Consider the following 12,355-nt stretch of genomic DNA (forward strand, 5'->3'; position numbering starts at 1 on the left):
TGAATTCTAGTTAAATTTTACTCAGCTAAATCAAATAATGGAAATATAATGGATGTCATTTTCTACTTTCTTTAATTCCATTGGTTGCACTGTAAGAACTCACTTAGTATTGACAAAAAAATGTATCTCTCTAGCAGACTAACATTTAATGTTTAGCAAACTCTCATTCTGAACAGCTGCAGTAATGGTTGTGCCTTAACATACATACAGTAGCTGCATACCTATAAAAATTCCCAAGAAAAGAATAATTAAAAACAAATCTCCACATAAATACAAAATTGATTTTCTTTTACAGACCATGACAGGTGGCAGTAAGGTTTACTAGACATTAAAAGATTGTGTCCATTTTGGAAATTCACATACGCTAGAGTAAATACTAATAGTATATTGGTTCATGATCAAACTTTGTTATTGATAAATGTTTCCTTGCTGTATCTAGTTTTGTTATGGTTCTGATGGGTGAGATCCAAAAGAGTACTTCAGATGCAAAGTGTAGTTTAGGAACGTTAAATTTGCCTTGATCTCATTAAAAACCCTACCTAACCATTTAGGTTCTCAAAAATCCCTGTAAGTTTGTTTCATCAGAAAATACATATAACTAGATATATTGCTATGAAGTCTGCTTTACTCACTGCTATTCTGCCTGGGCTGAAAGCCTCATTTTATATTTTATATTATCTGTTTAGTTTGTCCCTGGAAGGATGTGATCTGGCAAGTATATGCTAAACCCACATAACACATGAGATGATACTGAATTTGGCTCAAAGCGCTTCAGTCACAACAATTTATCTCAAAACCACTAGTGCTCTCCCAGTGGTATTTTTGCTGAAGACCATTTTTTACAAACTGCTTAGTGCTGAGAAAAATTACTCTGAAATTTAAATAATCAGATTGTACAAAACTTCCTGAGAGGTGCAATATGTGGGTCTCAATCCCTCTTTTGTTGCGAATGGCATAAAATCTATTTCACACTTCCTGAGCAAGCACAATATGGAGACCGACCTCACCACTGTCTTTTTGTCCTTCATCAAAAAAATCTATCTGTAATGAGAAATGAACTTGAACAGGATGGTGACCTGTTGGCTCTCCAGAAAGGCACACATCAGGGTGAAGTTTTGAAATTTATTGCTGAGAAAATACATTAAATTTGACAGGAACTGTAGTTGAGTAAATCCTTGAAGTTTCAAGATAACAAAGATTATCTTGAGCAAAGTCTTAGGAAGAACTTCCAAAGCAGACTCCCTTGTGTTTTTCATATCTGAATTAATAACAACATTAATAAAATTTTATTACTTAGCTGTTTTTCTGTCAGGGTATATATCCTGAGGGTGTTTTTTATATCGGGGTATACATATTTGTTCTATGTGACAGTGATATGAAATTTAAATTTTCTTTTCTTTTAGGAATGACTCTGTGCTGCCCAATTAAAAATGAACTTATGAATAAGGTATGTTGCTTTCTCAACACAGTATGAAGGAAATTATAGTTCATTGTGTGAATATTATATTTATTACAGAAATAATACAGATTCTATAGCAGTAATGACACACAGTAAATTATTTTTGAGGTACTCCTTAGGTCCAGTACAATGGCTGACATAAGAAAGTGTACAGGTTTTTTAAATGTACAGCATCAAAAGGAGGATGTTAGGAATGATGGTTCATGTGGGGAAATGGAACGTGTCAGTGAATTTTATAGCAGGAAAAGTAAGGTGGTTGTATAAGTGTCAGGAAAAATTTTACTACAGTAGATTCATTTCTAGGAAGAAAAGTTAAAAGCTATCTTACTGTATAGCAACCTCTGGTATATTCCTTCAGAATGCTCAAGAAAAGAATTATAACTACAGTCATTATATTTTTGCATATTTTACTGGGAATCATTTTCTTTTTTTAATCTAACAATATTATTTACATGTTCGGGGATGCAAATATACGAAAATAACAGGTAGCTTGTTATACTCAAAATATTCAATATTTCAATATCAAGAAAATATCTGTATTACATTACAATAAGAGAGCAACACAGCAAAGTATACTAGGAAGTAGAAAAAGATGTAGTTTGTTATTTGTGCGTGGAAAGAAAATAATAATTATATTTTTGTTAGGAAGACTTTTATTTCCTATTCATGCACATAAGAGAAAGTAATAGCGCTCATTTCCTTTTCTTGGGCAACTGAGAATTGGATTCAAATAATACTGAACATATTCAGAGGCAAAGTGGGATATCTTCATATTTGAGTTTCTAAAGACTTCATTTATGAATATATACACTTAGATTATTAGATCATTTTGCTTTAGAAGCTCACAGAACCTCTCTATGAACTGAATTGTACAGGGAAACAGTCAATTTTGCTATAGAAATCAGCAACCAGATGAAAGTAGAACAGATAAAAGCAAATTGGAAGCCACAGTGAACTTTTACATGGCCCGGAGTACTTAAGTTGCTGTAATTTGTAATGTCCCTGTTTCTTCTACTTGGGGTGCTTCTGATTCTAATGAAAACACAGTAAGGCTCAAAATCTCAGTTTTCTTATGGATGAAATAAATGCAAGGAATGGCTCTTCATATAAGCAAATATATAGTATCTGAAAGTTCACGCTCATTTTCTTTAAATCAAAATCATTGGCCTTTGTATTCTGAAAAAGCATGATTGTGGTTTGGAGTTTAAACTGCAAAGGTTTGAAAGGTACTTGGGTACATGGCCATCTCACTGCTGTTTTAGGACTGGCAGAATTTCTCCAAATTCTGCCAAAAAGGGCTAAGTGTGATAGCCATTTGGTTTTGTTTTTCTAATATGGGGCTAATTTCAGGGACTGGCACAGCAAATGCAAAGTGCTTACTGATATTTCAGAAATGGATGAACTGTGGATGTCACTGTGCCCTAGGCATAAATAGCTCTTGCCAGCTCTCCCAGGCTGCCAGGTATCCTGCCAGGACACCACTCTTCACACTGTACTCTGCTGCAGGGAGATTTCTATCCCTAACATTGCAGCCATTCAGTGTACAGCACCTTACTGGAAAGTTGTGTTTGTTTGTTTATTTTATCTTAGTACTTTTTTTGTCAAATTACATTCGAAGACAACACTTTTGGTTTTCCAGCCTTTGTTTCAACTCCTGAAGTCTTGATGAAATAGAATAGGAAAAGGTGATTCAATAGTTTTCTAATTATTATCCTTTCTATTGTGACTTCATTAACACTTGCTGTAGTGTGGCAAAATAAAAATTTTACTGTTAAAAAGACATTAGTAGACCAATGAAACACAAAAGTAGTGACCAGATTAACAGTAGTGTGAAGTACAAGTACATGTGGCCTGAGCCACGTATTGAAGGGAATGTTTCCTTTTTAAGCTTAGTGTAGATTAAATAAAACAGAAATGAATACACTTTGTTAAAAAAGCTGTCTCTATAATACAAAAAAACAATACAAATAACCATGAAGGAAACATAATATTTACATATATATTTCAAATAATTATAAAAAAAAATAATTCCATAATACCTTTGCACAAATGATCATGGCTGTTTGGGTTCATCCAGAAATGTAATATAGTTATGCTAATTAATATTGTATTTATGGTTACATAGTTGCTTACCTCAAAGTTGGCAGAATGAGTTCTAAATTTTTGTACAGCACTGCTCCAAGTACAAATACTGTTGATTCATCTAGTTCTAAAAAGGATAAGGAAAAAAGATCTTAAAATACTCTTTCCCAAGCCTTGATGAGCATAAAAAAACTCCTGAATATCATTTATCTTTCCAGTAAAAATTGTATTTTAAATAAACTACCATAAATTTGAATTATATCCTAGAATCCTTTCATAAAGATGTTACACTGTCAGAAATATTTCAAAAGATTTAAGCACTGAAAATCACGTTTTCAAAAAACTATCACTGTGTACTGACATACATGCTAGTTCATCTACTTTTATAATAAAGTGTCCTCAAAGGTTGTCTTTAACATTTAATATGTAGCAAGTAAATTTTCTAAAGTCAAAGGTATGCACTGCAATGGCTTTTGTAAATTGTATTAGAAGCTGGGGTAATTTGTCTGCTAACCATTATTTGGTAAAAGTTATGTCATTTGTTGGAATGGTCCAGACTGCTGGGATGGAACAGAATAAGAAGGCTCAGAAGTGCTGTGCTTCAGGCCTCTTTGAACTACCAAAAGTATCCAATCCAATCTCTTGGATTTCTTCAGCACTTTCTGTTCGAATTAAGAAATTGAATTCCACCCTTTCCCTCTGGAATAAGATGTTTCTCTTCCATATTATACAGGACAACTTCCATATTATACAGGAGTCCTATGAGACAAAGACCCTGAATTCCCTTGTTGAAGTCAACACAAAATTAACATGCTGATATGCTTCTTTACCTGTTGACATAGGGGTGAATATATTTTTTGGAATGACAACCCTATCTTCTGAGTTTCGTGCCCAATCAACCATTCCTTTTCTTCCTTTCATGGGGAAATTGATGTCAGTTAGAACAGACGCAGCAGGAAGCTTCTGAATGCTAGCCACTAGAAGGAGAAATCGAAAAATCAAATAAAATTTTTTCATACTTTAAAGCATCAAATAGGGATAAAAGTAAAGCAATAAAAAATATTCAATAATAAATTTCAAGTAAAGTAGGAATTTGTAGGACATTAATCATCATTGAAAGTGTCATTTTCTGAATATTATGCAGTTCTATTACAGATTAATTATCATAGACTCATAGAATCATGTGATTTGTATGGGACCCTTAAAGGTATCTAGTGCAACTCCCCTGCAACAAACAGGGACACCTATAGCTAGATCAGGTTGCTTAGAGCCCTCTCCAGTCAGACCTTGAATGCCTCCAGGGATGGGGTATCTACCTCCTCTCTAGGTAACGTGTCACTACTCTCACTGTAGAAAACATTTTCCTTATATGCAAACTCTCTTTGAAACCATTTTCCCTTGCCCTGTCACAACAGACCCTGCTAGAGTCTATCCCCTTCTTTTTTCTCCCCCCTTTAGGTATTGAAAGGCTGCTCCCAGGTCTCTTTGACATAATTATGTTGCATTGATACTATTACTTGTCAGCTAGATTCTCCTCTTAACGGGGAGTATTAAATGAACTTGCTCCTACTCTGGAATTCATGTTAGGACACAGTTCTATCTGCAGAGTAAATTCTAAAATGATTAAATGTGACAGTAAAAGGAGGATGATGCTGCAAATTGCTTTGGGAAACAAATCTGCTAGATGCAGGATAATGAAGCAACGACAGAGCCTTTATTCCCTATACAGGCACAATTTAAAAACAGACCCATTAAGGAGAACCACATACTAAAAGACCTCATTGTTTCCACATAAATGAGAATATTGCAGTAAAGCACTTGATTTCTTTTTTTTTAAAAGAACTGCTCCCATTCTGAATTCTTAATTATATTTTTTTCATCAAAAAATCCAAACCTTACAAACAACAGTACTATCATATTTGTAACAGAGATAGAAAGACGGAAGAAAGGTATTAAATCATATAATGGGCAATTTGGAATTTTATTTACTCATTCTCATTTTCCTTGCTTTCTAATTCAACTATTATCTGGAAATCACTTTTAGCTTTGTTGTGAAATCTAAGTATAGATTCCATGGCAACACTGCCAGTGTCTAGCAAGACTCCAACTACTTTTAAGGAACTGACAGGGCTGAATGACTTTATGCACACTGAGATGACAAACAACACCATTGTAGTCCTAGCCTTTTTCTTAATGTAAGCCATGTTGATAATAATTTCCTGTGCAATGCTCATCCTAATCAATTTATGATGAGGCTAATACAGTTGGAAGAGTTTGGACATCAGAACTGTACTTTGATCCGTGTAACGATTTTTCTCCCAGGACTACACAAGGGGATTAACTTTAAAGACAATAGGAACTGTAAAAGCAAGCAGAAGAGCAAAATTAAAGTAGAAAACCATTAGGTGTTTCATCAGTGGATTTTATTTGAAAGGAAACTGTAATTCATATCCAAGAAAAGAGCAAAATTAAGATGTTAACGATATTAACTCTGCGAACGTATTTCTTGGTAACTGAATCTTAGTTTCAAATTAAACTGGTTATGCATTATAGAATACCATCAGTGAAGTGGTACTTAAAGTTATTTCAGGGTTTCCATTATAAAACTATCATCCGAGCTTTACAACACTAGGTACAATGCCTGCTGGGCTGAAATTGGCAAATACATTCCCTGCTCTCAAGGGATGCTTAGTCTTCTGAAATTTCAGGTGTTGTGTGAAGGGAGAAGAGATCAGGTGTTTCCAAATTACTGGGGCATAAAATGGATTGCATGTTTTCACACACAACCAATGGACATACAGAATATATTAACATTGTAAAAATGGATTTTTTCCATGGTTCCTAAAATATAATCAGGCATTTCTTTTATTTTCCACATAAATAAAATTAAACTCACAGTTTTTTAGCTTTCAAAATTAAATAAAGCCTGTATAGGACAACATATGTATAATATTTGCACACTCTTTGTCTGTGTATTTACCTATCTGGCTATTTAATGAGCTAGTAAAGCCTCAATATTTCATCCACATTTCCGATGTCAGTTCTTTTTACTGAAATAGGAAATCAATGTTATTCAACAGAAAACTACTTTAGAGCTGGATAAATGGTAAGAGTTCAAGACAGTATCTCTCCGGACTCTGTCTACTTATTTTAAAGAGGCACATTCATTTTGTTGCCTAAGTAATCAGAACCAAAGATTCAAAAATATTTGTTAATAATTAAGTGATACACACAACCTAAGCATTTGACTTATGGCTCATATGACATAAATATGTATATATAACTCTTTTCATATTTCAGATAAGTTTTTCTTTTGCTCACAGTCAGAAACCAGCTAAATAAAAGTGTCTTTAATTTCACAGAGGATACCACCATAATATCTTGATTTTGGCTTTTTTTTTTTTTTTTTTGTATAGTTTTGTGTAGAGACTGTATTTAGCACACAAAACAATAACTGAAAATGATTTACCAAAATGCTTGCTCTCCATCCTGCAAAGCCTTGAGAGATCCACATAAGATTATCAGGTCATTCTTTAGCCACTTTGCTGTATGATTCTAAGAGTATGTGCCTAATAATTTTAAATACGACACTAAACTTCGAAAGATAATTGAGTGGACTCTTAAGCAGAGGCAACTAATTCAGCCCATGTTAACATGCCCAGGAGAATACATGAAAAAATCTAAATTTCATCTGAAAGAGGTCTTGAAGCATGACCTATGAATCTGTATTTACATTGTGTAAAGTGACTTTGCTGTTCTCAAACTCAGTATAAACAGCATGAAGGACTTCTTTACAGTGTGGCTGACAGAAGACTGGCACAGGTTGCACAGAGAGGCTGTGAAGTTTCTTTCTTGGAGATCTTCAAAAGTTGCCTGGCCACAGTCCTGCTCCCCCTGTTCTGGGTGTTCCTGCTTGAGAAGGCATTGGGCCAGATGGACCCACAAGTTCTTCCCACCTTAACCAGTCTGTGATTCTCTAACTTAGTTTTTATCTGCAGTATGAAAATAATTATTTACTTTGTTAAGAACAAGAAAATTAGCAAGCCTTCTAGAGGAGAATGCATGTAATTCAGGTGCCAAGTCATTTACATGTCAGCAGCTAAAATGTCAGTTTGTTCTAAAAAAGTCATACATAGACATTAAGACAGAATGACATGTCATTCATTTTACACTTCATTGTACTCATTTTATGTTAGGCTTGTATTAGAAAAATCTGTTTAAAGTACTGGACTTTGAATGATTCAGTTCTGCAATAAGCAAACAAGCACATTACTTCCCATTTTTAGGAAAACAAAAGTAACATGTATTTTCTAAGAATACCTTAACAAAACATCGTGTCCTGAATGTGCAAGACAGAATGCTAACTGATCAGGACATTTTTAGGCACTGAAATTTTAGCTTGATTATGCAACATGGAATTTGTATACTTGTGGAAGTAATTAGAATATTAGTAGAATTAAGTATTAAAGTGGAAAAAAAAATTAAAAAGAGAAGAAAAAAGGAAACAAAAAAGAAAATGAACTAAGCAGAAGATGAAGAAAATTTACGTTTTCATCTGCGTAACAGGAATGTAAATATCAAAATATCCCACGTACATTATCTACAGCATACATTATTCTCTCATCCAAAAGCATATTTCAGTTATTGATGTAACTTGTATTAAATCTGGTACTGCAATACAATACTGAAAATTCTTGTTAGCTTATTTATACTGGCATTTCCTATGCTTTCAAAACAAACACAGTCAAGAGCTTCCACTAGTTTGGAGAAATTCTTTACTTTTGAATTAACTTTAGCTTGAAATAACAAGAAATAATAATAATAATAAAAAAGTCACCCATAGGGCTTTTGATGGGAGAAGATTTAGAAACAGAAAGTTTTCATGTAAAGAAATATATTTAAGGGCAGAAATTTATTACATTATTTCACTTTCTGAATAGTCTCTCTTATTTTGGCCCTTATATACCTTCAACTACAATTCTCGTATGATTTCTCAAGGTAAGAAAAGATTGTAGAAAATAGGAATTTAATAACACATATGTCTGTATTCATCAACTGAACAATTTAGGAAATAGAATATAATCTGTTTTCAAGAAGCAATATCACCTTAGTACTGAATACACCTACTGTAAGTTATAGTGCAGGCAAAATAGCCAGTCTTTTTAGAATTCCATGAATACTCATTTGAAGCAACTTGGTATAAATGATAAGACATTGGTTCAATTACACATAAGTACACATACATCTTTGATGATTTCATGATAATTTTTTTAATTTTTTTTCAGATAAGTATTAATTCTAAGTGTCACAGAATCATACAATCAATGGAGTTGAAAGGGACCCTTAAAGGTCATCTAGTCCAACTCCTCTGCAATTCAGCATTTATAAAATTCGAGGTCATCACACAACAGGTTCTCATTTTTCAGGCACAAGATACACTGCACTTCTGGGAGAAATAGTGCTAAATTTATTTCTGGGTAAAATAGTAATGAATAGAACTGTCATTGTCACAAAGGCCTGCGACAGAGAGCATGAAAAGATTTTTTTGTGTGTGTTAAAATTCAGAATACTGAGTATTTCTGCAAACCTCTCTATAAAGGCTCAATTAGAATAATTTTTATACATTTCAGAACTTTTCAGTTGATCTAAAATGTGAAATATTTGTTTGTCTGTTTATAAAATAAGCAAACTCATTCAAGTCAGTTCATGCTGGATACACATGCAGATGAAATCCCTTGAGTGGTTTCTGATTGCAAATTTGTTATGATGAAAAATCAAATTTGGAAAAGCTGAAAGAGGTGAAACAAAAGATTATAATTTTTTTCCCAAATGTCTGTTGTTCCAAGTTTGGAACAACAAAAGGTTTCTTAAAAAAAAAAAAAAAAAAAAAAAAAAAGCACAGATGACACAGATGACTCTCAACATATAAGATATATATTTAGGATATATATAAAATAGAAGTTCAGTTCCATAGAAAGTGATAGAAATGATAGCATATGAAAATTATATTATCATAGAATTTGGCCATAATTGAAATGCAACTTCCTCATGTCTCCACAAGAAAAAAAAAAAAGCATTTTAAATGTATAATCACTGTTACTCTTCACTTAATGTCAATGCTTGCACTGAGATGTGGCTATTTGTAGCTGGCCAACATGCTACAGAGAACAGAAGCACATTGAAATTTGCAAATTTGAGTCACAAGACTCAACGAAAATTTGAAGTTTTTCTTTGAGTAGTCAGAAGAAATTGTATTCTTATGGTAAAATGAATGCTTCCTGAAATATTTGGTTATTTGGAGTAAAGTTTTAAGGTAGAAAGCTGTATTTCATTAACTAGAAGGCAATTTTGTGTTCTATGAGTAATTCTGAGGAAGATGAAGACATGAACAGCCAAAGAGACCCATAGTCGAATCCAAGGTAGTCCGTGTATCCAGAAGTTTTATTATTTTTCATTTCCCTTAGTATTACTCTATATTCATGTAACTAAGACTAAGGTCTCCCTTAGCAACTCCTGCTTGTCAGAGGGCACTTTGCGGTGTAAAGGAGTCAGCATAAAGCCAGACAGGAGATGGAGATTAATGTAGAAGATATCACATGTAAGTTGATGACTTCTAGTGTTACAGACATAAAGATTAGAAACGTGGTGAGGGGGCTATGCCATTTGAAGCATTATTTTAGATTGAGTATGCAGGGAGGGTGTAGAAACCAAGCATTTTTCAATCACTGTTACAAGAAAAAAATGTAACTGCTGGTGATTCTAGCTGATAACAAGGAAAAAGAGAATGAGATTGAAGATAATGTTAAAGTAAGAGGGCTCAAAAGAATGGAAGGGTAATGAAGCTTGAGAGATGGAAGAGAAGTAGAAGGAGGGAGATCATATAAATGTTTATTTATCATGTTTACTGATTAGATATCCACTAAGGTCTCTTAAACATTTAGGTAGAGATGACATTACAGAGGACAAGAGATCAGTCAGAGGGTAGGGGCAGTAGATATGAAAAGTGATTAGAAGGGAATTGACAAAAATATTCCCACAATATTACATTGCTTGGGGAGATGAAAAGCAGAGGTAGAATGACTGCTTCCCAGAAACAGCAAATTGAAGCAAAGGAAGGATGGCCACTGCCTAACCTCTAGGGAAATGACAACCAAACCCTAATCCATTCAGAGATATAGAAAGATGTGAACTAACTTACACAAGATATTGAAAGGTAATATGAGATGTGATTTCTTGTGGATGGATTTAGACTTGATGTATAAAAGCCACACAGAAGGAAACTAAATAAAATCATGTGAATCAATACTTGTCTATAATCGCAGCTTTTTGTAACAGATTGGACATGGATTTTTTTTTAATTTTTTTATTAACTGAATAGCCTTTTTTATCATATGAAATGAAATCATAAAGAACTTTCAGATACAAATATAAGCATATTGAAATTGAGAGAATTGTAAATTCTTTTGGCATAGAATGTTAGTGAATTAATTCCACACAATTGTCTGTTGAATCCTAAAAGGTAGAACCTTCTTAAAACCACATCTAGCAAAAAAATATATATGGAAGAATGTTTGCAGATGGCCCTCTTTTTCTACAGCATTATCTTTAATATTTTATAACTTTGTGTTGCTTGGATCCAGATTCTAATTTCCTCCCTTTAACTGTTAACTTCAGTCACCTTTCTTGGCTAAAAATATATGCTACAGCTTGGCAAGAAAGGAGGTGCATAATAGCCCTTCCTATAGTGTTGTAATTCTTTTCTAGCTATGTACTAAGGAGTGTGAGACAACAGAAGAACATCTTCAAATCTGATCTGTAACACAGACACATAACTATTGAATATCTAAAACTTGTCCTCTAGAAACAAAATGCACCATACTCCTTTGGATCATTAAAAGAAATGGCCAAGAAAGGGGGAATATGCTTCATTAGGAATACTAGTAACACCAATAAAAATACACATTTACTTGAATAATTTGCCCACGTGACATGGTAATATCATAAAGATTACGTAACAAATCTAGTAATGAATACAAATAATGAGGATAATGAAGGTGTCTTTTTCTGATTAAAAGTACAGTGGATGAATATTTGTCATGATGAATATGGCACAGATGTTGAGACAGACTTGAAAGCAACGAAAGGCTAGAAAAACTGTAGGAAATATGTAACATAGCTGCAAGATGTGGATATGCTGAGGTGTAGAAAAATAAAGGACCAATCAGGTCTTCAAGGACATGAGCAGTAAATGCCCTAGAATTAGACTCAAATGGAATTGTGGTAATGACTCCAAATTGCAGTATGAAGATACAGATGTGGGCTTAGATTTGTACAGATCTATTTGAAAAGAAAATTCACTGGGCATGTGCAAATCTCCCCATATGCTTTCACAGAAGTATTCTGAACAGAACATGTCAATGTGTTTTTGTTTTTGTTTTTTTAAATACTTTAGCTCCATTAAAAAAAATATGAAAATTAGAGTAGTAGGTAAGATACAAAGCTCAAGCCTGTACCTATGATTACTAGAAGTAATCCTAAAAATATATCTAGTAATTCCTAAAAATACATCTTCAGTTGCTTTTTTTTTCTTCAAACATAGCCAAGTCCAAGTGCAAATTGTCAGTCTAACACTGTTCTTTACAGTATCCTTTATGTTTTGAGCATCTGAATTTGGAAGACCTACATGCTTTCAGGCAGCCTGTGCCATTGAAGCCACTGTACATTCCCTGCTGTCTTCTGGCTTGCCTCACCTATCAACTCACTCTTGCTTCTCCCTGAACACAGCAACTGGTAGACAGGTACTACAACATCTAC

At 33.6% G+C, this 12,355-nt stretch overlaps 1 protein-coding gene across 1 annotated transcript in view; it reads right to left on the reverse strand.

Annotated features, from left to right (window-relative positions):
* ADGRB3 (adhesion G protein-coupled receptor B3) overlaps positions 1 to 12,355 on the reverse strand; it is a gene marked incomplete at both ends in the record, with an annotated part of 445,134 nt that overhangs the window by 185,283 nt on the left and 247,496 nt on the right. The window contains 2 exons of the mRNA XM_079532449.1: positions 3,593 to 3,668; positions 4,372 to 4,518. Coding sequence (XP_079388575.1) covers positions 3,593 to 3,668; positions 4,372 to 4,518 — 223 coding nt within the window. The remainder of the gene's footprint in view (positions 1 to 3,592; positions 3,669 to 4,371; positions 4,519 to 12,355) is intronic.

Source organism: Tetrao urogallus (assembly GCF_951394365.1).
Source record: "Tetrao urogallus genome assembly, chromosome: 2".
Lineage (NCBI taxonomy): Eukaryota > Metazoa > Chordata > Aves > Galliformes > Phasianidae > Tetrao > Tetrao urogallus.